Source organism: Elephantulus edwardii, unplaced genomic scaffold (assembly GCF_000299155.1).
Source record: "Elephantulus edwardii isolate Elephantulus edwardi_28Jun2011 unplaced genomic scaffold, EleEdw1.0 scaffold00001, whole genome shotgun sequence".
Lineage (NCBI taxonomy): Eukaryota > Metazoa > Chordata > Mammalia > Macroscelidea > Macroscelididae > Elephantulus > Elephantulus edwardii.
The window spans coordinates 34,342,038-34,366,712 of NW_006399751.1; the positions used below are offsets into that span (position 1 = coordinate 34,342,038).

The 24,675-nt window shown below is 38.4% G+C and overlaps 1 protein-coding gene across 1 annotated transcript in view; it reads right to left on the reverse strand.

The window, feature by feature from the left end:
* Positions 1 to 11,510: 11,510 nt before the first annotated feature.
* Positions 11,511 to 24,675, reverse strand: part of LOC102851723 (ubiquitin-conjugating enzyme E2 E3-like) — a 194,964-nt gene continuing 181,799 nt past the window's right edge. Inside the window, exon 5 of the mRNA XM_006878952.1 lies at positions 11,511 to 11,620. Coding sequence (XP_006879014.1) covers positions 11,511 to 11,620 — 110 coding nt within the window. The remainder of the gene's footprint in view (positions 11,621 to 24,675) is intronic.

Here is a 24,675-nt window from a genome sequence, read left to right on the forward strand (position 1 = left end):
TTAATGCAATAATATAAATATGTAAAATGTGCACAAGTCAAAAGGGTGTTTTAATTGTTATTCCCATTTCTTCTCAAAATCTCCAGTTTCCTTTTTTAAAAATTGTATTTCTTAAGTTCTGTGAGGGAGGGAAAGTGAGTAGCACATTGGAAAAGGTCTTGAGGTCAATGATGAAATAAAGCCTTGAAAAAAGTCAACATTAAGTATCTATCCAAGTCTGTGTGCTGTGTGGAAGGACGTTTAAGGAACTCTTATTGCTGTCTTTAAGCTTTCCCCCAATTCATGTCAGCCCTATGCATACAGGAAGGCGACATGGCAATTTTTATTCCATGATGGTGTGTGAACGTGTCTATTGTGATCCACTAGGGATATACCAGCAAAATATAATATTTGCTGATATATATGACAAGTAGATTGCCAGGTCTTACTTCCTAGGCCTTAGTCCCTTTCAGTCTAGAAGTTTCGATGAAACCTATTCAGCATCATAGCACAAAAGTCTCCACTGAAAGGCAGGCATGGCTATGCTTGAGGAATATTACTCAGAAATCCCACCGTGTCTCCTGCATGGAAGGAAAGAACTCTAGAACTGAGACATCTCACCCTGAGGAACTTTCAGCAAAGGTGCAGGATAGAGCAAGGTTCAAATCTGTTGTTCATAGGGTTGCTAGGGTTGAAGTCACTTAACAACAATATTTACAATGTACAAAAGGGTATCTGAAACACTGAAACTTGGACATTATACAATAACTATTTAAACAGTCGTGTACTCTATGTGCCAAAAGCAGGTAAAAACACAGCTTACACATCATATTGCTTTCCCTGCAAGCATAAAACGTTTAAAAACAATATCTGCTGTGTAGAAAGGATGGTATTTTTTGTAATCACTAATTTCTCTTTCATTTTCACCTTGGCATTAAGGAGAGATTTTTAGAATAAATAAAAACACTCCTAAAATTCAAGCAGTCAGTGAACATTTAGTTATGTTCTCCAGCCATCATCTGACTTAATGTCCTGATAACCTTCTCTCAAAAAACATTTCCTCTTGTCTAGACAACATAACTTGCTTCCTTCAGAGACTGGGCACTTGGGAATTCAGGCTCGGTTCTCATATCTCCCACAGCACACAGATCCCATATAAAACAGTCTAGCAAAGTGTCCCTACCACTCCCCAGGCAGGGATCCCTGCAAGGTAGTGCTTCTTAGCATTCTTGGGCCAATGTCTTCTCTGAATTCTGTTTTGAAAAGCAATTTTTTCCTGTTTTCTTTTTACTTACCTTATGAGAGCTCATCTCCACAACATCTGACAGCAGCTTTGGGTGTAGACAAAAGAGAAAGCTGTAGGCGGCAGTGGTTAGAGGGGTGGTTTCCTGTGGAGCAGCAGGTCAGGAACCCTTCTTCAGCACATGCTAGGTTTAGGTCACCCTCTGACTACAATTCAACGGTGGTGTCACAGAGAGAAGTGGGATGTTTTCCTTGTAACCATTTGGAGCATTCCAGTATTGGGCATGATGATTTTTAGGTACAAATTTTGCTTTTTTAAATGTTTTTTTCCATTTGCAAAAACCTTTATAAGGCACAATCTTCTTGAAAGAAGCTGTCCTCTTTTAAAACCATTTATACAAAGGACTTTATATTCATCTCATGCAATGCATTGCTGTTACATGTTCTAAGATTTCTAAGTACCTTGAAGACTTCTCATATTTCTTTACAAGATTAGCAGAACGTGCCTCTTGACCTGGAAGGGATGTGAGATGGGAGAAGATGAAATGTGGGAGTGGCTGAGTCTGACTTCTACCTGCTTCACAAAGGAGAACTTTCCCCCATTAGAAATATCCACAGTACCATACATACAATCACATGGTTAGATATGTCACCCCACATGCTTCTGCCCTTATTTCTACCAACCATTGGGTCCAAATTTGTTGCAACTTGACTCACAGACTTTACTCACCATTGTGGGGTCTGCTAGGGAAATGGGTTGGGGAGTAGGAGAAACAAAGTATATCTCACAATGTTAGTCCAAGTTTAATCCTGCAGTCTCAAGTCAGATTAACAAGAACAATTCCTAAATGCATTCAGACAGCTCTTTAGTCAACAAGTGAAAGTGTAGGTTCAGTTCAGCAGCACAAATAAACCTCTGGGTTCCTCAATTAGTCCAGCAAACTTTATCTTAGAGCAGTTAAAAGTCAGATTTTCAGTCAATTATTCAGTGAGGCAGTCAATTATGCAGCGAGCAAAACCTTTAACTGTTGTTCCTTCTCTAAGTTTCCTCATTTTATATCTTGCCATAGTTATGTCACAGCAGTGTCACATTCTTTTCACCCTCTCACCATCATCTCTCACCATATCAAAAACACTCTCTTATATTGGTCCCTCAGCTGTAGATGATTTGCAAGGCCATATGTCTGCATTTAACGTAGCCGGAGACCACGCCCTCAGTGGGGCTAACGCAATGGCTAGAAAAGCCAGTTTTCAAGGTTTCTGATACCACAGCATGTGCACATTTGTCTTTTTTTTTTTGCTTTGTCACTGATTGATTTATTCATATATTTATTCATTCACTTAATTTTCTGACTCATTCATTGGGCTATTCATCTTTGTTTTCTTGGGATATAACTGTAAATAAGACATAATGCTTTCCCTTAGAGAATTTATAAAATATAGCAGAGATTGAACAGCTAAGCACATAAATGTGGCTTTTGTGTGGGTTATCATAATAGATGTTTATTGACTGCCATTGAGTTGGTGCAACTCATAATGACCCATGCACAGGGAAGTGTTGTCCCATCTTTGCCATCACATAATTAGCTCCAAAACAAACTGTTGTGACCCAGAGAGTTTTGTTGACTGATTTTCGAAAGAAGATTGCCAGGTCTTTCTTCCTAACTTTTTCATTGTTTAAAAACTGTGATTTGGGTGGAAGTTAAGAAAACATTTTGGATTTTCATTTATACATATTTTGTATAAATATGTTCTAGTATTAGTTAAAAGCTTCACAGTATCTAATCACCCCTTTATTGCATTTCCCTTCACCCATCTTAATAAGGATCTATTAATTACATTTATTCCTCTTTCTCTCTCTTCCCATCACTAGCAACCATTCAAGAATGATACTATCTCTGTGTAAATATTTCTTTAGATTTTTTTATAATTTCTTTAGATTTTTATAAAGCACTTCTTTAGTGGTATTATTCAATATTTATCTTTTTGTGGTTTATTTATGTCACTAAGCATCATGTGCTCTGATTCATCCATATTGTACAATGCTTCTCAAATTCTTGCTAGTCTTGATAAGCACCACAACAATGCACAAGCCAGGTTAAGTGGTAAAATGCTTGAGATGCATTTGCTGGAAATTGAACCCAAGTCTGCTGTATGGAAGCTTAGACTTCCACTACTGACCCACCAATATCCCTACACAATAATAGTTGCTATTATTGTTAAGTACAGTTGAGTCGAGTTCAATTCAAAGCGACCCCCAAGGACAACCAATCTGAACCTTGTCCTATCCTGTGCCGTTCTAACTCTGATAACTTGAGCCATTGCTGCAGTCACTGTGTCAGTCTACCTCTTTTGCTGAACCTCTACCCCTTTCCAAGCATGATGCACTTTTCCAGTGATCAGCCTCTTCTGCACACATGCCCAAAGTGTGTGAGACAAAGCTTTGCCATCCTCGCCTCCATTGAGTGCCCTGGTTGCGTTTTCTCCAAAATATACTAACTTATTTTCTTGTCAGTCCATAGGTATTCAGTACTCTTCTACAACACCACAACTCAAAGGCATCTATTCTTTTGTCATCCTTAGTGAATATCCAGCCTTCAGAGGCATAGCAAGTAATTGAAAAGACTTGAGTCAGGTGCACCTTGGTCCTTAAACTAACAGCATTGCTCTTTAAAACTTTGTAGAGGTCTTTGACAACATTTTCCCATTGAAATACATCTTCTGATCTTTCGACTGCTAGTACCAAGGATGTTAATAGTGAATTCAAGCAACATGATAACTTGACAGCTTCAAACTCTTCTCCATCTACTATGAAACTACATATTGGCCCAGTGGTGAGATTTTTGTCTTCTTGATGTTAATGTAAAATCCATAATGAAGGTTTAGTCCTTGATCTTCTGTTTTGCAGCAAGTGTTTCAAGTTTGCTTCATGATAATAGTAGTTTATACAAAATACAGTGAGCCCCAAATGGAGGGGTAAACATTTTAACTGAGGTAGAGAAATTGATCAAGTTAGATGAATCTTGAAATTAAAAGTATAGCATAAGTATCATTCATAAAGGAAATTAATTCCCAGTGGGGATATAGAACATGCAAAGATATGGAGGCACAAATACAAAATGTTTTTCTGAGAGAAAAAAATGCAAATGATTTTATACTGACAGTGTGTCGAGGACCGTGGTGACAGATGAGACTGAGATAATAAAATTATTTATATATCAGAAGACATTTTGGTCACAGAACACAATAACTAAAAACATATCCATAGAATAATCTTAATAAATCACGTGATCATTATAAAGTTAATCATTAGGTTGTTATTGTTAAGTGCCGTCAAGTCATACATGACTCATAGTGACCCTATGAACAAAAGTCCTCAACATTTGCATGACTTTCATCCTATCTCCAGGTTCATAGAGTTTCCAGAGGCAAGCTATTTATTGAAGTGGATGCCACTCCTGTTTCCAAGCTTGTTTTAATCAGGAAGCTCCATCAAACACTGTCCACCGTGGGTAACCATTATCGCATTTGATACATCAGTGTCACAGTGTTCAACTTCACAACAACCACAAGTTACCTCTGTACGGCAAGTGGACACACCAGGGCTGTAAGACCTAGAAGAATGTTTGACCAAAAACAATTTAAAAAAACAGGCCTGAGGGCCACAGATTAGAGTCAATTATTATAAGGAAGAAGATATTAATAGATCTTTTGAAGTGTTTTCAATTTAATGTGGTACATGTCTGGGGAGGAAAATAAAAGGACATTAACAGATTTTCACATGGTAGCTGTTCGGATGAATATACAAGCACATAAAGCAAAGACACAGACTATAAAATCTAATTCCTTTTGAGGAAATTAAATGCACTTCATTTTCATAATCAGAATGGCTTAAACCCAATAAAACATTCCAGCATCTATAATAATACCTGGCACACAGTAGGTTCTCAATAAATATTTGTTGAAAGGTGTGCCATGTTGAGGTTGTGTTTGGCAAGCAAATAAGTGCTTTGGACATGTGCTTTCTCTCCAGCTTGGAACAGTTGCTGTTCCTTTGGTAACTACAATTTTCTTCTTGTAAAGTCCCTAAAGATACAATCATTACAATTTCTGGTCGTATTTCCTGATAAACTTTTCCTTTACCACCCACATATCTGGGGATTCCTGGAAATGTTTTCTCTAGGTGTGTCTCAGTAAGTCTGAAAACTACAGCCATCAGACTATGTCATTCCCTAGGATATGCAAACCAAAGGCAGACAATTGTACTTTTCATTATCAATTTAATTGTAGCAATTAAAAACATCCAATTAAGAAGGGAAAAAAAGAAAAAAGTCCACAGGTTGCCACAATCAAAGCAAAACAAAGAGCATCATTTCTTCTGTGTTCTTTCTACAGTTTGAATATTTATGATTAAGGGGGGCATGGTTGTAACAGCAAAGGAAGCGCAGGAGAGAAGAAAAAGTAATTTGTGAGCAAGTAGGCATAACTAAAGATAAGGCTAGAAAATTTAGGATCAGACCCAAATATGATTTCAGAACATGAAAATACCCTTTCGATTCCCATTTGCCCTACACACTTGACCATTTCCCAATATGTTGCTGGAAACTTCTGCTTCCTTCTGGCCTTGTTAACACTCCTGTCTTCCACATCCTTGTTCTATGCAATAATTTCACGACTTTCTTTTCATCAAAATGAGTCCAAATACTTAGAAACTAAGAGATGAAGAGAACTTTAGTGATCATTAAATTCAAACTTTAGTTAATATTTTAATAAGTAGTAGACCACAGAAGTTTAGTTTCTATTTCAAAGTCCTATTTCTGATCTGTAGCAGAGATGAACCTGTGTCTTCTGGACAACTTCCAAGTTTTCCTCATAATTTAAGCTTTAGTTCTTTATCTCCATTTTTATTTTATTTTCTTTTTATGAGTTGTGTTTGGTTTTTTAATTCTTTGCGGTTTTGTGTGTGTCTGTGTACCATCGAATCATATCCAACTGGTAAATTGCCTTTCCTCCTCCAGCGGAAAATCTGATACATATGAACCATGCACCTTCGGGATTGCAGTGCAGCTTCTTGCCAGTAGGCCACCAGAGCTCCCTTTATCTTCATTTTTAATTGACAGAAAACTTTTTCCCTTAGCTATGTCCAATTGGCAGCATCAGGATGGATGGTGAAGAGATTGAGATCATGCTTGGTAGGGTGGAGGGACAGCACAGGAGAGGAAGACCCTCTACGAGGTGGATTGATTCAGTGACTGGGGTAATCAGGATGGGTATGTCAGAGACAGTGTGATTGGCACAGGACAGAGCAGAGTTTAGGGCTGTTGTACATAGCGTTGTTATGAGTTGTAAGCGACTCGACGGCACATAACGACAATGTTCAACTTAAATTATTTCATCTGGGTTTAAATAATCTTGCCATATTTTCAACAGCTTGATATCTTTATTTTTTTAAATCTAGAATTCTCTTTTAGCTAAAAAGATCATGGGTATATATTCTAGGCATATCCCTTTTTAGAGAAGACAATAAAAGGTTTTATCTTAATTCAATAAACACTTATTAAACACCAATTATGTATACAAATACTCTAAAGTCTAAGAGTTGCCTATGTTTTAAATATATTTTCTATCAATCAACCTTTATCAATTGCTAAGATTTATTTGATTTTTTATCCACATTAAAACACGTTCAAACTAAAACATAAATAAATATCACATAGATCTATGTTCATAGCAACGCTACTCACAATAGAAAGAAAATGGAAACAGTCCAAATTCCCATTAACAAATAAGTGGATTGAGAAATTGTGGCACATTCACACAATCGAATATTATGTAGTACTAAACAATAATTTCATAAAATACTACACATGATGGGAAAATCCAGAGAGCACTATGCTGAATGAACTAAGTCTCATAAGAAAAAATATGGCATAGTATCATTACTGTAAAAATAGAAGGATAATAAGACATGTATAAGTGTCCAAAGGGTTACAGGAAAAGGAGGAAGGGGATAGAGAAAAAGGGAAGTGTGGAAAGTTTAGTGAATGGAAAGGGTCAGTAGGTGAAGAAATAGGAAATATGCAGTCAGGACTTGAAAAGACTGTTATTATAGGCATAGTCAATTGTAATTATATAAAATACAATGTACATGAATGAAACACAATGTAATGAATTATAGTATGCAAACCAATAAAATAAAATATATAAACTGCTTAATTCCAAATAGAACAAACTACTGCAATTTAAAAAAAAAAAAACCATACGCAACAAAACCAGGTGTTATCCGTATTGAGCCAATTGCCATCCTTGTATACTGTGCTTTGTAGAGTTTTCAATGATTAATTTTTTAAAAAGAGATCACCAAGCCTTTCTTTTGAGTCACCTCTGGGTAAATTTGAACTTCTAATCTCAATTAGCAGCTGTTTGCATCACCCAAGAGTGGTTTACCCACTTTACTAAGAGAGAATCTGAGTAATGATTGCGTTGAACTCTTCAGTAATCTGAAAGTTGGATAATGAAATAGAATGACAGAGAACCGATGTCTCTGAGGTGTGCGGAGATGAGTACTGGCTCATCCATGGACTGTGAAAAGAAACAAGTCTGCCTTTGTGGACTTGCCGGTCGGGTGCTTCTGACCAGCAAGAATGGTGAAACTTCATCTCATGAACTTTGGATGTCTTAGGAGAGACTAGATTGTAGAAAAAGACATTAGAAAAGGTGGTGGATCAGAGAAAGAGGAAAACCCTCAACAAGATAGATTGGCACAGTGGCTGTATCAATGGGTTCGTCTATCAGAGATAATGAGGATGGCACAGGATATAGGGCAAGGTCCAGATCGTTTCTTAATCAAGTTATGAGTCATAGCTCACTCAACAGCATTTGATGACAACAACCTGAATGCACAATAGTTGAAGCTTGTCATGGGGGAAAAGGCTTCCATTTTTAGAGCAAAATAGATAATTTCAAATTCTAGTTCTGCCTCTTAACACGTTGTCGCACGCTTTTAAAATTGACGACCGCGCTTAGAAACACATTTGCTGTCATTTGTGGCAAGGTGTTAATAGCTTTGTGACCTTGAACAACCTGCTCCACCCTTTTAAGCTGCAATGCCTCCATCTATTAAATAATGCCCACCTGAGACTTGTGTTCAACCAGCACACAGAATTTCTGCCACATCAGTTAACAAGGGCTTTCCTATGTTAGTAACTAACTCCTAACACCAGCCTCTAAGTCCCACTCCACAGCAGTATCCTCTAGAGATGGCCAAAATTCAGGAATCAAAGATTCTATACCGTTCCAAGCAGGAACCTTCTGAAGTTATACCCCAGTACCACCACCCTGACCAGCTGATGCCATGGCTTCATTATTACTGATTGGTAAGGAGTTGATCTGCCAACCTCAGTGGTTTGAATTCACCAGTTGATCTGAGGGAGGAAAATGGGCAATTGCTTCTCATGTGATTAACTGCTTCCAAAAACCCGCTGGAGAGTCAATTATGAAACAGCTCCACATACAGAATAACAAACAACAACTATTTGAAGCCATCTCCTTCACCACCTCATAGAGCTGTGCTAGAAATTTAATAATATAGCAATACCTACCATCTAGCAAAGATGCATGTTTTCTATTGGATTGTGCAAACAGATAATGTTTATAAAGTGCACTCTCGGCTGCTAAGTGAAACCTTGGAGATTTAAGTGTATTTGAGGCATGTTGGAAGAAAGGCCTGGATATCCACGTCAGGGAAAAAAAAAATCAGTCTTTGAATTCATACGAAGCACAGTTCCCCTCTTAACACACACTAGAATGCTGTAAATTAGAGTCTAATTAGCAGCAAGTAGGATTTTTCTTTTGAACTTTTCTATTTTAGTCAATTCCATGGCATTCAAAGTGTCTTCTGAAGCTCATCAAAAATGAAAAAAAAAAAAAACACAGTCATTTGATAAAGCTAAAGCACCTTCTACATACTCCCATCAATTTATTTTTCTCCTTTTCTTAGATCATTGACAACCTACTTTTAGTGCTAATGTGACAACCTACTTTTAGTACTAATGTCTCGGCAATACTAATTGCCAAAGGGAGATTCTGAACGAGATCAAAATATACCAGTGATACAGACAAACGTAAATTTTCAGAATGGCTTACTTATGATTTGCATATCAATGCATTAGATTAGTAAAGGGCTATATGCTGCTTTTGTTTGTTCATTTGTATATTTTTATTTCTATTACTTGGTTTAAAATCAGAAAGAGTGTATGCCAGGGGTGTGTGTCCTATCGCCACACTTTTTCAACCTATATGCAGAACTGGACTCTACAATGAGGAACATGGCATCAGGGTCAGAGGAAGACTCATCAACAACCTGCGTTATGCAGATGACACAACCTTGTTTGCTGAAACAGAGGAAGACTTGAAGTGCTTGATGCAGAGGTGCAGAGGGTCAAAGACTGCATTCTTCAATATAGATTGAAGCTCAACATCATGAAAACAAAGATTCTCACCACTGGGCCAATTAGCAGCATCATGATGGACGATGAAGAGATTGAGATTATTAACAGCTTTAGTTTCCTTGGCTCCATAATTAACACTCTTGGTCTAGCAGCCAGGAAATCAAAAGACAAATTACATTGGGAAAGTCTGCTGTCAGAGACATCTCCAGAGAACTGACAGTAATGATTCAGTCTAGAGACTAATCAAGACCTGATCAAGGCCATGGTCTTCGCAATTACATGCTATGCATCAGAAAGCTGGACAATGACTAGGGATGATAGAAGGAGAGTAGATTCCTTTGAGCTGTGGTGCTGAGGAAGACTATTGAACACACAGGTTTGTCCTGAAGAGGGTGAAACCAGGCTGCTCCTTTAAGGCAAGGATTCTGAAGCTTCATCTGACATACTTTAGGCAAGGAGGAACCAGCCCTTGAAGAAGGACATTTTGCTTGGGAAAGTAGAGTGACAGTGCAACAAGGGAAGATAAAATGCATTGACTCAGTGACTGGAGTAATGGGATTGTGTCAGAGACAGTATAGTTGGATTACAACAGAGCAGGGTCCAGAGCTGTTGTATATAGAGTCTTTACGAATTGCAAGCAACTTGTGGGCACATAATCACAACAACATTGCTTGATTATAAATTAAATACACTACAAACTTCAGAGAAATAGAAATACTTCTGACTCAATTAAACTATAAAATATCAACATAAATAACTGTAATTCTTATGCTTCAGATAAAGAAAATAATTCTGTTTTCAAAAGAAATTGTAAAATAAAAATTTTGCATAAATTTATGGTACCAAAAAGGGATAATTCAAAATTCAAGATCCATAGAAATATTTGACTTCAAAAACAACAAATATATAAAAAAGCAAACCAAATTGTTTCTTAAATATCTTTGTTTCTCTCCCAGCATTCGCTGTTAGTAACTATTAGCAGGGAATGATAATGTGTGTGACCATCCCTATGTATTTCTTCCCAAAATGAGCCCATGTGCATTGGATTTGAAGCATTACTAGTCCCTTGATATTCCTGCTGGCCTGATAGGACGCATTTAACATAGACTATTAGGTAGGACAGATACGATTGGGCAGCTTACCAATCAGATTTACTACTGAAACAGTGGGTAGTGCCATTTTTAGTCATTAACAGAACTGATCGGAATTAAATCATGGCATTACAAAACTAAAGACCATGCCCACTGCTATCAAGCTGATGCCAGCTCATGGCAACCCTGTGGAGCTGACTAGAACTGCCCCAGAGGGTTTCCAAGACTGTAAATCTTTATAGAAACAGAGTACCACCTCATTCTCTCGTGGAGTTACTGGTGGTTTCAAACAGCTGACCTTTCGGTTGGAGACTTTGACCTCTGCACCACAAGGGCTCCTGAAAATCGTGGCATTTGCCTGGCCTGATTTGGCTCTGAAAGCCGAGTGGGTCATCACTTTATGCCGTATCCTCTAGACACGTGGCAGGTGGAGCAGCCCTGCCCCTGCTAATGCCATGAGCTGGAGGCTCTGGCCAGCAGACAAGAGTTTACAAGGTTTTGTTTTTTTTTAATTCATCAGGCCATATGCTGCCAGGCTCTCATGCAAACAGACAAAATTACAAATAATAATAAAAAAAGAACCCACCGTTATAGCGGTTAACTGTTTCCTGTCATCATTTCCATCCATGGGAGAAGCCAGTTAATAAAAAAGGGGTCTTTGGACTCACAGGGACATCGACCTAAGGAGATAGATACTTCAAAATCCAAGCTTCGTTCAGACCATGTTAAACCACTGCCCTAGGGTAATTCAGTGCCAAGTGTCTATTTGGCGGGAGAGCAGGGGAGCCTGGCCTTCCAGCTGGCCTACAGCTCGAGCAAGCTTCTCTAATGCTCCATGCAGCTGAGGCCCATTGTCCACTGATGGGAGAAGAGAGAAAAGGTTAAGTTTCATTTAGCCTGGGTTAAGTTGCTGCTCAGGGGCTTATCAGACTCAGACCCACTTGGAATTTTAGACATAGAAAACATTAGTTAATGCAATTTTCCATTTTAAAATTGACCCCAAAATTACCATTTATAAGAGGTTTGGAAATTCCTCACTTTTTAAATCAAAGGCCACAAGAATAGCCCTAAATTTCTAGATTCTAAATTCCTCCCCAGAAATAATTGCATTTAAAATTAAAATAATGTTTCTAACTTTTGTATCACTTTTTCTATTACTATATTCATAATTATTACTAAGTTTCCAGACTGTACAAAACGCAAAATTTCACACCCTCTGTAGAATTCACACATTCATTTCCCATCATGAGGCAATAAGCCTCAAACAAAAAAAAATTAAGTAGACAGATTCTGTATTTGTATCTACTGTGTGCATTTAAAATAACTCCACTTTAGAAATGTTTTACTTGCTTTCATTTACACTTCTATCAGGTCTCTTTAGAATCATAATTTGCACCTTTTTTAAAGACAGCTCAAAAGCAGTTGTAGTCAATTAATCAGCAAAGTGTTGTAGTTCAAGAAATGTCAAAATAAAATCATAAACTATGTAAGTGTGCATGTGTGATGCTGGAAGAAGTTTATAAAACCAGGACTGGAAAGTGGTTTTGCCAGCAGTGGTCAAAGCACAGAAGCCTTGTAATAAAGAAAACTCAAATTCTTTTCCTCTTTGTTTCCCAGCCAATACCTATGTTCCTTTATATGTCATTGGTTTACTTTTACTCTGACTCATTCATAATCTAAGGCATGATTCTGAAACATGCATGGGTTTAAGTCATTGTCAGAGAATAGTTCCAAGGTTCCCTGGGGGACATATCATAATAGAAGACTGCAAAGGTTTGCCTTCAAATTGGTTATAGCTACACTCCAGAAAAATTTGACAGATTTTCAATGAAGAAGATTGTCAACTTTTTAGCTGATATTAAGCTAACAAAAATATTTTCTGTTGCATAGAAATAAAAACATAATGAAAGATAATATGCCTTTTAAACTTTTCAGAAAAGTGTTACAGAGTACTGTAACCATTGGGAATAAGAGGCTCTATTGTTCGTGATAGTCATGATTTTGTATTCCAAATCTATTTGAACTCATTTTTTTTCTAATTTGGAAGAGTTCCTTTCTCTGGGAAATCAGGCTCCATGGTGATGTTGTCTGTGCTTTACAAGGAAAGATCTGTCTTCCAACAAATGAAAAGCTGACAAAATAGAACTCAGATTGGTTTTAACTTGGATGTATGTTGAAATTAAGATCAATTCAGGCAGGGAGATAAATGACAAGATTTTTAAATAATTTCATGTTATGGGAAATCTCATGTGATATTCTAAAATATCTGTAGAATTCCAAGATGGACCTGTATTAGTTTTCACAATGTGTTCTAAACTTTATCATTTACATCTAACGGTGCTAAACATTCTTATCTGAAAATGAGTGCTAATAACAGGCATGCTTATTAAAAATGGACCCAGAATTACTAGGTACTCAAGTATGATGGTTATTAATAATTATTAGTATATACCAAGCAAATTTGTTTTTCTTTTTTTTCTATAATTATATTTTATTAATTTTCATAAACATTTACAGAGATTTTGGGTTTCCATTCATTCATTGTTGCACTATTCTCTCTACCCTCCTCCCAGTTTGTTCTTGTCCAAATGCCACAGTGCTTGTCAAAGCCAGTTCTGATTAATCTTCTTTGTCAGTGTGTCCTTTGCCATTCCCTATCACTCCTCCCTGAGAGAGACTTCACCCTGAGTCATAAGGAAAAGGGGATGGCGTATTCTCTTAGCTACTTCCTGCTGAAAAGGGACGCTGCGGGTTTCAGGGTGAAGATCTTCTCTCACTACTCTAAAGGGCCCCTTTGGCAGTAGGAAACACACAGACTATTATGGAGATTGATTTTGGAATTTAGATGCACTCTTATTGATTGTGCTTGGCCGTACATGTTCATATCCTTGAAGATGTATCATGGGGGGGTTGCAACCTAGAAGACACAAATTTGACTAACAAGTTATAAGTACATGAGTCAAAAATTATGGAAAAGTAAAAGAAAAGATTCTTTCATTGTTTTACAAACCCTCGCCCAGGTCCCCTCCACCATGTAGCCCTCGCTCTAGACTCCTGTGATGACAGAAATACCTAGTTATATATCTCTTTTAAACAGTTTTCTCCCTCCTCTGTTTCAGTGCAGTATACATTATTGAACCCATCTTACTCAGTCTCTCCCCAACCCCAAGGACAGTCCCATTCTACAACAGTGGCATCATGTAATATTTGTCCTTTTGTGACTGGGATACTCCACTCAGCATAATGTTCTCCAGAGTCAACCATTTTGAATAATATTGCATGAGTTCCTTGTTTTTCAATGCAGCATAGTATTCCATTGTGCGAATATACCACAGCTTCTCTAGCCATTCGTTTGTTGATGGGCACTTAGGTTGTTTCCAACTCCTTGCTATTGTGAACAAAGCTGCAATAAACATGGGTGTGCATATATCTGCTTGCATGTCAGCTATGGTCTCTTCAGGGTATATTCCCAGTAGTGGAATTGCTGGGTCAAATGGTATCTCTATTTGCAACTTTTTGAGAAAGTGCCATACTGCCTTCCACAGGGGTTGCACCATTTTACACTCCCACCAACAGTGAATCAGGGTTCCAGTTTCTCCACAACCTCGCCAGCATTTGTTGCTTGCTGTTCTGTCAAATTTTGCTATTTTGACTGGGGTGAAATGATATCTCATAGTTGTTTTAATTTGCATCTCTCTTAGGGCTAGGGATTTTGAGCATTTCTTCATGTGCTTGTTAGCCATCTGAATGTCGTCTTCAGTGAAGTGCCTGAGAATCCAGAGATCAACCCATCAATCTATGGTCAACTGATCTTTGACAAGGAGATGAAATCAGTGAAGTGGGGAAACGACAGCCTTTTTAACAAATGGTGTTGGCAAAATTGGAAAAATATCTGCAAAAGACTCAAGCAAGACCCACACCTCATTCCATACACAAAAACCAACTCAAGGTGGATCATGGACCTAGGACTAAAACCAAGGACTATACACTTCATTACAGAAAAGCTAGGAACAACACTAGAAGTCCTAATCCACAACATAAACAGTCTTCCCAGTATCCTGAAAAACCTACAACCAGGAGAAGATAACGTAGATGAATGGGATCTTCTAAGACTCAAATCCCTATGCACATCCAAAAACTTCTCCAGTAGGGTAAAAAGGGAAGCCACTGACTGGGAAAAAGTATTCGGTAATAACATATCAGATAAGGGACTTATATCCAGAATTTATGAAATACTTGAGCACCACAACAAGATAAAGGTAAATAATCCAATAGAAAAATGGGCACAGGATATGAACAGGCACTTCAAATTTGTTTTTCTTTAAAAAAATATGGAATGTAGACAACGTACTGCAAAAATTACTGCTAACATACTTTTCCCTCCATGTTGTTAGAAGGCACAGAAAAAGGCAATGATTGTGAAGATGATATATTAGTGTTTCCATCATATAAAGGATTGCGACAAGTTGAAATTTACTCAGTAGACCTCAGGGAAGGCCTTTGTATTTAAAAGTCAGTTGTTATTTTGGAGGAACATTCTTTTTAGGGGTACAGCACTGTTCTGTCAATATGTTGTACTGAGGTAACCTGGGGTTGCTGTGATGCTGAACCTTGTGCCACTGGAATGTCAAAGGCCATAACGGTTACCCACAGTGGACAGTTTGGTGGAGCTCCCAATTCAAGATAGGTTTGGAAGCAGGAGTGGCATCCACTTCCTAAAAAACATACCTCTGGAAACTCTATGAACTTTGACAAACGATTACAGTTATAGAAAGGCTTCAGGCCTTTTGTTCATAGAGTCACTATGAGTCATGCTTGACTCAACGGCAATCAATAACAACAACAGCACCTAACAACCACAATTTAATCCGTAAACTAATTATAGTGGTATCGATAAAGTAAGCATTATAATTCTTTAGGAGAAGATAAATCGCAATTTTTTTTAAAAAAAAAAGAAGCAAATGACTTATCTAAAGTCATACAAGTAGCAGGCAAGAAGGGGAGGAATAAAACCCAACAATCAAGGCCCGAATTACATGTGCTTCTCCCTAAAGTGGGCTCTGGTGGCTTAGTAGGTAAGCAGTTATAAAGCCAACATAAAAGCAGGTGGTTCAAATCCATCAGTAGCTCCTTTTAAAAAGATAGGCAGACTTCTCCCATGTCGTTTACAGTCTCTGAAAACCTGCTGGAGGATCAGCTACAGTTTGGTCTGATTTAAAGACAAGAAGTTGTTTTCAATAGAGTATTGACTCTATGCACACAATCAAGAAACTCTCAGGCAGGACCCAACCTACTTTTAATCAAAAAGGCCCACCCACTGGGTCCTGGTTGGTTTAAACAAGAGGCTTCCAGCTCAAAACTGATTGTTAATTAAATCAAAATGACCAATCAGTGTACACTTGATTGTTAATTAAATCAAGACAATTTACCTATCAGAATCCAACACAGACAAGAGTCTACAAACAAGAGCTTTTCAGGTCCACCCACTGAGCCCTGATTGGTTTAAACAAGAGGCTTTCCAGCCTACAACTGACTGTTAATTAAATCAAAACAACCAATCTACTTCTACCTGATTGTAAATTAAATTAAAAGGAGCAATTAACTTAATTAAATCAAAATTAACAATCAGCTCACTGGGAAAATTTGCAGTCAGAGACCTCTTCAAGTTATAAAAGAGTAATTATGTCAATTTGAAGACTAAGGTGTGTCTGATTCAGGCTGTGGTCTTTCGATAACCTGCTCTGAGTCTGAGACCTGGACAATGAATAGGGATGAGAGAAGTATTGATGCTTTTCTGCTGCAGTGTTAAAAAAGAGTTATGGACATTTCAAGAACTACCAAAAGAACAAACAGACAGGTGTTGGAGAGGGTGCAGATGGAATGCAAGGATGATAACAAACTTCAAGTATGTTGCTAGGTGGGGCAATTCCTTGGAAAGGGACATGTTGCTTGGAAGGGTGGAGACTCCAAAAAAGAGAGGAAGACTTTAAGCCAGATGGATTGACATGGTGACTGCTACAATGACCTTCTAGTGTGTCAGGAAGTGTGAAGATGGCACAGGACAAGACAGTGTTCATATCTGTTGTCCATAGGGTCACTGTGGGTCATACTCAATGACACCTAACAACAAGATGAATGTAAATCTTAGATTCACTAGATAAAAACACTGTTTTGAGGCTCATTATAGTTGTTGTTGCTGTTATTGTTGTTATGTGCCATTGAGTCGCCTGCATCTCATAGCAACATTATTATGTACAACAGCCCTAAATTCTGCCCTATCCTGTGCCAGTCTCACCATCTCCGACACACCCTCCCCCGTTACCCTGAATCAATCCATCTCATCGAGGGTCTTCCTCTCCTGCACAGTCCCTCCACACTCCCAAGCATGATGTCCCTCTCCAAGGACCGGTCCCTCCTTACAACATGTCCAAAGTATGTCAGACAAAGCTTCAGAATCCTTGCCTCCAATGAGCAGCCTGGCTTCACCCTTTCTAGGACAAACCTGTTTGTTTTCCTAGAAGTCTATGGTATATTCAATAATCTCCAACACCACAGCTCAAAGGTATCAATTCTTCTTCTATCATTCCTAGTCATTGTCCAGCTCTCTGATGCATAGCAAGTGACTGCAAAGACTATGACACGTATCAGGAGCACCTTAGTCTCTGGACTGACATCCTTGTACTTCAGCACTTTAGAGAGGTATCGCAGTATGTCTTTTAAAATCCTGGCTGCTAGTGCCAAGAGTGTTGACTGTGGAACCAAGCAAACCAAAACTATGAACAATCTCAATCTCTGCACCATCCATTATGCTGCCAATTGACCCAATGGTGAGAATCTTTGTTTTCTTGATATTGAGTCTTAATCCATACTGAAGACTGCAGTCCCTGACCTTCCACAGCTTCATGTCCTCCTCAGTTTCAGCAAGCAGGGTTGTATCATCTGCATAATGCAGATTGTTGATGATTCTTCTTCCTGATGTCACATTTCTCCACATAGAGCCCACCCTCCCAGATAACCTATTTTGCATAAAGATTGAAAAGATATGGAGACAGGATACAGCCCCGGCATACACCACTATAGTTACTAACAATAAAAACATTCTTCAAACATTTTTCTAAGTAGTATAGCACTGGTCTGTCCATTTGCTGTGCAGAAGTAACTCATGGTTGCTGTGATGCTAAACACTGTGGCATTGATGTGCCAAATGTGATAATGATTACCCATGGTGGACAGTGTTTGGTGGAGCTCCCCAATTAAAACAAGCTTGGAAGCAAGAGTGGCATCCACTTCTGAAATAGCTTGCCTCCATAAACTCTATGAACATGTAGAAAATATGAGTTATACAAGTGTCCAGGTCTTTCACTCATAGAGTCGCTATGAGTCGTCTACGACTCAACAGCACCTAACAATAACAACAACATAGTTACTAAGAAAGTGACAAGTCTTTGACCTTTAGGAGCTCAGTGTCCAACTATAAATAAGAACACACGTAGAGCAGTGCCTACTTCCTTGAAAAGAAGAGGAGCAATGCCATTAGCGGGCAGATTCTTCTGCATAGTTTCTTATCCACAAACATGTTCTTGTCAAACATGTCTTCTCAATGTTTTCAATGACTGAACTTTTGAAACCCCATTTAAAAATTCCCAGATGGTTGTTGCTTTTAGGTGTTATTAAGTCAATTTGTCCTCAAATTGACCCTAAGAACAACAGATCAGAACCCTGCCCTATTTTGCACCATCCTCATAATTTCTGATATATTCAAGCCCATAGTTACAGTCACTGTATCACTGTATCTTCTCTCATTCTCTGACCTTCTACCTTTCCCAAGATAGAAGGATTTGTCCCTCATAATAACATACCAAAAGTACAGAAGATGAAGTTTCACCATTCTTACCTCTAAGGACCATCCTAACTGGACTTCTTTCAAGGCAAACTCATTCATTGTTTTATTTTATCATTTTATTCCCAGACAAGAAGGTGTTACTTATTACCAGAGCTGGAGTGTTAAATGGTCTAGTCTGTGTTATTTTAAGGACCATATTAAAGAAGACACCAACGAAAGGCATGGAATTAGTAGTTAGAACAGAATAATTTGCTTCCCCATTCCTTTAAATTCAGTATACTTAAACTATAATGGACAAACAAGGCTGGCAGGAAAATAGGAAAGTGCCTGAGACATCAAAATTACTTTGGAAATTTGTTCCACCAGCCTAAAGAAATCTACCACAAGAACAAAAATTACTCCATCATCTTGTGGACAGCATTAATACTATAGAGTCCTGATTAGTGTCACAACCCTTGCTACAGATGATGTGGCCACTGGGATCACCCAATGGCATCAGGGGATTCAGAGACGTTGCATTATCCTACTTTTCTAGAAAAGAAAAAAAAACACCCACAAACAAAACACAACCACACACCACACAGACAATTAATAAGGCTGACAGAGCCCATTATTTTTACACTCAAGTGCATCACATTAAAATAACAGACAGAGAGCACATGAAGTGTGACATTCTATCCACCGGCAATCATTCATGTGGTGCCATTTTTTGCTAGCAGTCTTCTTTTCCACAGGCTGAACTCCAATGGCTGGTCACTAAAGCAGGCATTCTATCAGCACTCGGGGTTTGGGGTTTTGTGGGGGTTGTGGTTGTTGTTGGATGGGGTCAGGAGTGCATGTGTGTGTTTGTGTATATGTGCATGTGTGTTTCTTCCCCTAACTGGGAAAGCTATTTTGAGGTATTCTCACTTACTGGCAGGAATCTGACACAGTGGGAAAGATGTCTAAATGAAAATAAAATATTAGCAGAAAGACAAACCAAAATATAGATCTGACATTGCTTGAGTCAAAAGCTGTCCAATACCCATGCAGGGAAAATATGACCTTAAGCTGTACGTTAGAAAAATATTTTTCTTACTAAGCTCGTATATTTTCAGAAATAGTTATTTGTTGCTCCTAACTGATTATCTTCTAAAATACAGCTATCCTTTGAGGATCAAGGAAAATTTTCTTTTCTACCCTGTTTTTCAGAATACATGTATTATGTTATAAATTCTCATTTCCATACCTGGAAAATATAAAGCTTAGAATTTTTTTAATCAGTAATGAGAAAAAGATTACATTCATGCGTTTAGTGTGGACATAAATAATAATTATAAAGCAATTGTCAAAATTAATGAACTCCATGCTATAACATGGATGAAAGGTACAAATGTACCAGTAAAAAATAAAAACCCACCCCAAGTGTTTGATGATCCCTCTTACATGAAATATCTACTAAGAACAGCTCTGTCTAGCAGATTTCAGCTTATGGTGACCTCATGTGTGTCTGAGTAGGACTGTGCCTCACAGGGTTTTCAATGGCTGAAGTTTTGAAATCCTGCCTTTCCTCCATGGCACTGCTGGGTGCACCAAAACCATTAACCGTTAGATGAGCCACCAAGAATGCTAATGGTGCACACCATCCAGGAACTGTGATTGTGGTCTGCCGTTCGGGTTGGAACTGACCCATAGCTGACCCTCCAGCACATTTTCAGAGGCAGGAAATCACACCAGAGGGGATTTGCCTGTGGGGCAGCTGGTGGATTTGAGCTGCGAGCCTTTGTAACTGCAGCGCAGCTTTTTACTACTATGTCAGAGCTCTAGGAACTAGAATAAGCAAATACCTAAAGATAGAAGTAGATTTGTGGTTACCAGGACCTCAGAGTGGGGAGGAAACTTAAGGAGTCATTTTTTTCCCCAGTGAGTACAGTTTCTCTCTGTGGAAACAAAGCTTTCTAAGTGGACAGTGGTGACAGTACACAACATTGTGGCTGCAATTAAGCCACTTAATTGTACTCTCAAAAATTGTAAAAATGTCAAGGTTTATGTTTTTTATGTCTAGATTTTTACCACAATATAATTGTTTTTAATTTTTTATTGAGATGTTAATGAAAGTTTACAGAGTACTTAGATTTCCATTTAGTCTTTGTTGTACTTTTTCTTCCCTACCCCTACCCAGTTAACTTTTCTCTTTAAAAAAACACAACATAAATTTTTAAAAATTAATTAAGTCATCAGCATAAACTCTGACAGCAGAGCAATGAAAATAATTTAGGACACACACACACACCCGGCACATGCACATTCAAATGTTTACAGTCTCCAAAATCTCTTTGAAAGGAATCGTTTCTACACACGTTCTCTTCGGCATGGTTTCCACAAAGAGTTTCCAACACAGATGAATAAAATTGTTCTTACTTCAAAATGATATGGTCTTTCCTTCCTTCATGTATTCTTTCTTTCATCTTTTTTTTTAATCTAAAACACTATTACCAGAAATTGATCATCTGCCTAATTTTTCATAGACAGATAATAAATAGCTACTGCTGAGTTGATTAGATTCAATTCATAATGACTTTTTATACAACAGAATAAAACACTGCTTGGTCCTGCAATTGTCCACAGTCTCCTCACCATGCTTGAATTCATCTTGGTGGTTCTCTGCTAATCTTGTGCCTTGGTGTGTCCCTCACCTACTTGGCCCTCTGTCAGGAATATCCTCCTTCCATAATTAATCCTTCCTGGTGACTTGTCAAAGATAAGCCCACCATGGAAAGATCTGTTGTGAACTGTTAAGATTTTTGTTGTTGTTATTGGCTAATATGACCTAGTGGTAAGAAGCTGACACTGCAAAGCCAAAGGCAGGTGGTTCAAATTCATCAGCTGCTCTTTGGGAGAAGGATGGACAATATACTTCCATGAGATTAACTGTTTCTGAAAACCTAAAAGAAGGTTCAGCTTTGGGTCAGTTAAACTCAATGGCAAAACAACAATATTTAGAAGTAGACTGTCAGGACTTTCTTAATCTGTCTTGGTCTAGAAGCTCCACTGAAGCCTACTTACTATAGGTAATCCTGTTGGTGTTTGAAGTACTAGTGGTATAGCTTTCAGGATTACAGAAACATGCAAGTGAACGGATAGACAGGTGGTAGTTAATATATATAGCTCCTTCATAAGTAAAATATCAAACTCACCCTAAAATGTGAAAGATTTGTCACCAGTTGAATTTTCATCTGCCAAAAAACTCAAGTATATAGTGCAACACCACGACATATGGGTCTCAAAGTGATGGGAAATATTATCCTTTAAACACTTTACATTTGCTAATGTTCACTGTAACTATTGATTCATTTGATGAAAAAATAGTTTGTGACTGTTTAAAAGTGATTCACCCATAAAAAAAATAGCTTGTCTAAATTACAATAAAATCACTTCATTTTAAAAGCAATTAGATAGAAATTAACCTTCTAAATCTGTTACCCAAAAAATGTACCTATCATTTAAGCTGGCAAAATATTTTTCAGATTTCAATCAATATATGCTCACTTGCTATTTCCTGACTAAAACAACAACAACAAATAAACTCCTGGAATTTATTTATCCAAAGTCATTGTTAAATATTCTCACCATTGCCCTTTTCCATTTGAAGCATCCCCATCATCCGATGGGGTTCTCTGAGCGTTGTGAGGTAGACTTTGTCCAAGCCACTGCTCTAGGCTCTACATCTCACTGATTAAGTCTGTCATTTACTGGAGAGCTGCAGGCTTCTCCCTGTCAAGTCAGGTTTGTGTGAAGATAAGTCATGTGTTTAAGGCACATGAATGCTACACTAACAGATGTCCGTTAAGACGTAAGAGATGGATGTTATTTTTAAAGCATCTCAGAAACAAAATCATTTAATGAGGAAATCTTACGGACCTAATCGGCAAATATAAATGTTTTCTAATTGGCAGAGGGTTGATTGGGTTACACAGTATTGGCCCCCACAATTTTTCAGACCTGTGGAAGAGGAAGACTGCCCTCACAAGAAGGCAGAAATCACTCAGTATAGTGTAACTCTAAGGAAGTATTTTATCATGTTCTTGGCTTTGTTCATGAAGCTGTAAGAGGCCAGGAAAGCAAAAATTGAGATGAGAATAACAGAAAGGTGAGCTAAGAAGGCCATAGAGAACTTCATTTTCTCACCAGTTTAAGCACAGCCCCTCTTGACTGTAAAGACAACATCATACAAATAAAGATGTAAGCTGTCTTTTCCCTTAAATAACACCATTTTTAAGCCAGACTGATAATTCAGATTGCTCAATAACTTCATTTTACTTCATTTTTCCATATCTAAAGTCCAATAAATTAAATGTGCTGTAGAAAAATCAGTTCAATGAAAGGTTATACTTTGAATTGTAACCATTTAATGGTTTCCACAGAAAAGTAGAGTGTCAGAGAAAGAAAGACATTCAATGAAATGGATACACACAATAATGTCAACAATGGGTTGGAGGCAGTAGGGATTGTAAGGAGGCACAGATGGAGTAGAATTTCAATGTGTTGAATACAGAGTTGCGATGAGCCATGGCTGACTCAATGGCACCACACAATGACCAGGTTCAAATCATGTTAGTCCTAAAAATGAATTTTAAAACCACACCATAGCAGATGACTATTACCTCCTCACGTTGTGCAGGAGACAGGGCCTTCCTCATGTTCTGGATCACCAAACACAGGAAAGTGGGTGAAATGTCTCTTACCTTGGATAAGACCTTCCTCTGTTATCAGCCTTCAGAGCTTCATGATTAATCTCATTTGTTTCTCTATCAATCACCACAGAATCTCTGGCAAGTCTATGGAAAACTAAATTTAGATCATGCTTCTCTAACAACTTCAAATCATAATTTGTTAACCACTACTTACTATGTGGGAGGCAGAAGGACAATCTCCTCCCATGTGATTAGCCACCTCTGAAAACCCGCTGGAGGGTCAGCTATGAGTCAGTCTGACTTGATGGTACACAGTGACAACAACAACATCTCACGATGGGAGCTCTGGTGGCCTAGTGGTAAGAAGTTGTGTTGCAATGTCAAAGGCATAGTGTGAATCCATCAGCTGCTCTGTGGGAGAAGGATAGACGATCTCCTCTCCTGGGAGTTCCTGCCTCTGAAAACACACTGGAGAGTCAGCTACAAGTTGGGTCCAACTCAAGAGTTCACAGCCATAACTTCTTACTACAGGGAGCTCTGGTGGCCTATCTGGTGGGGAGCTGCACTAATAACGCAAAATGGCACCTTTCTGCTGGTTTGCATCCACCAGCAGCTCCACAGGAGAAAGATGGGCAGTCTCCTCCCTGGTGATTTACAGCCTCTGAAAACCCACCGGAGGGTCAACCACAAGTTGGCTTTGGCTTTACAGCAAGGAGTCTCACTCTACATCACCAAGTCATTATTACTTGTCTTCTTGGGTTTTTTTTAATCATCCCTCACTAGCTTCTAACATGTCTTACTTTAAATCAGATTTCAAATTATAACCAAATGCCACTTATACTTGGATACATATGTCACCTTTCTCTTTTAATAAAATCTTTGTGGCTTTGTAAGACTTAGTACTGACTCAGAATCGGAGTGGAACTGCCCAGAGGCTTTCCTATCACCTATATGAGAGCCGAACACTCTGCTGTGTCACAGCCCCCAGAGGTTTTGCTTGGTAATATTTTGGTTAGCAGGTGAACGTTTAGTTATTGTGCCATTAGGGCTTCATTTGATAAAACTACTCGGCAAGTTCAGGTGGTGCAGTCCACAGGGAGTCGCTCTGGTCACCCAAAGTCCGAGCCCATCTGGCAAGTCAAAATCCACCAGCTTTTCCACAGAAGAAAGATGCGCACTCTCCTCGCATGGTATACATTCTCCGAAACCCACTGGAGCTTCAGCTATGAGTTTATTCCGACTCAATGGTAATGAGAAAGGACTGCTATTTATTACTACTACTATTTCAGCTCACCATGATCCTTGTATGCTAGTGCTTTCCAGGTATAATTCAAATCACTTAACGTCTTGCCAAAATGTAGATTCTGATTCTACAGGTTCTGGACAGGGCCTGAAGC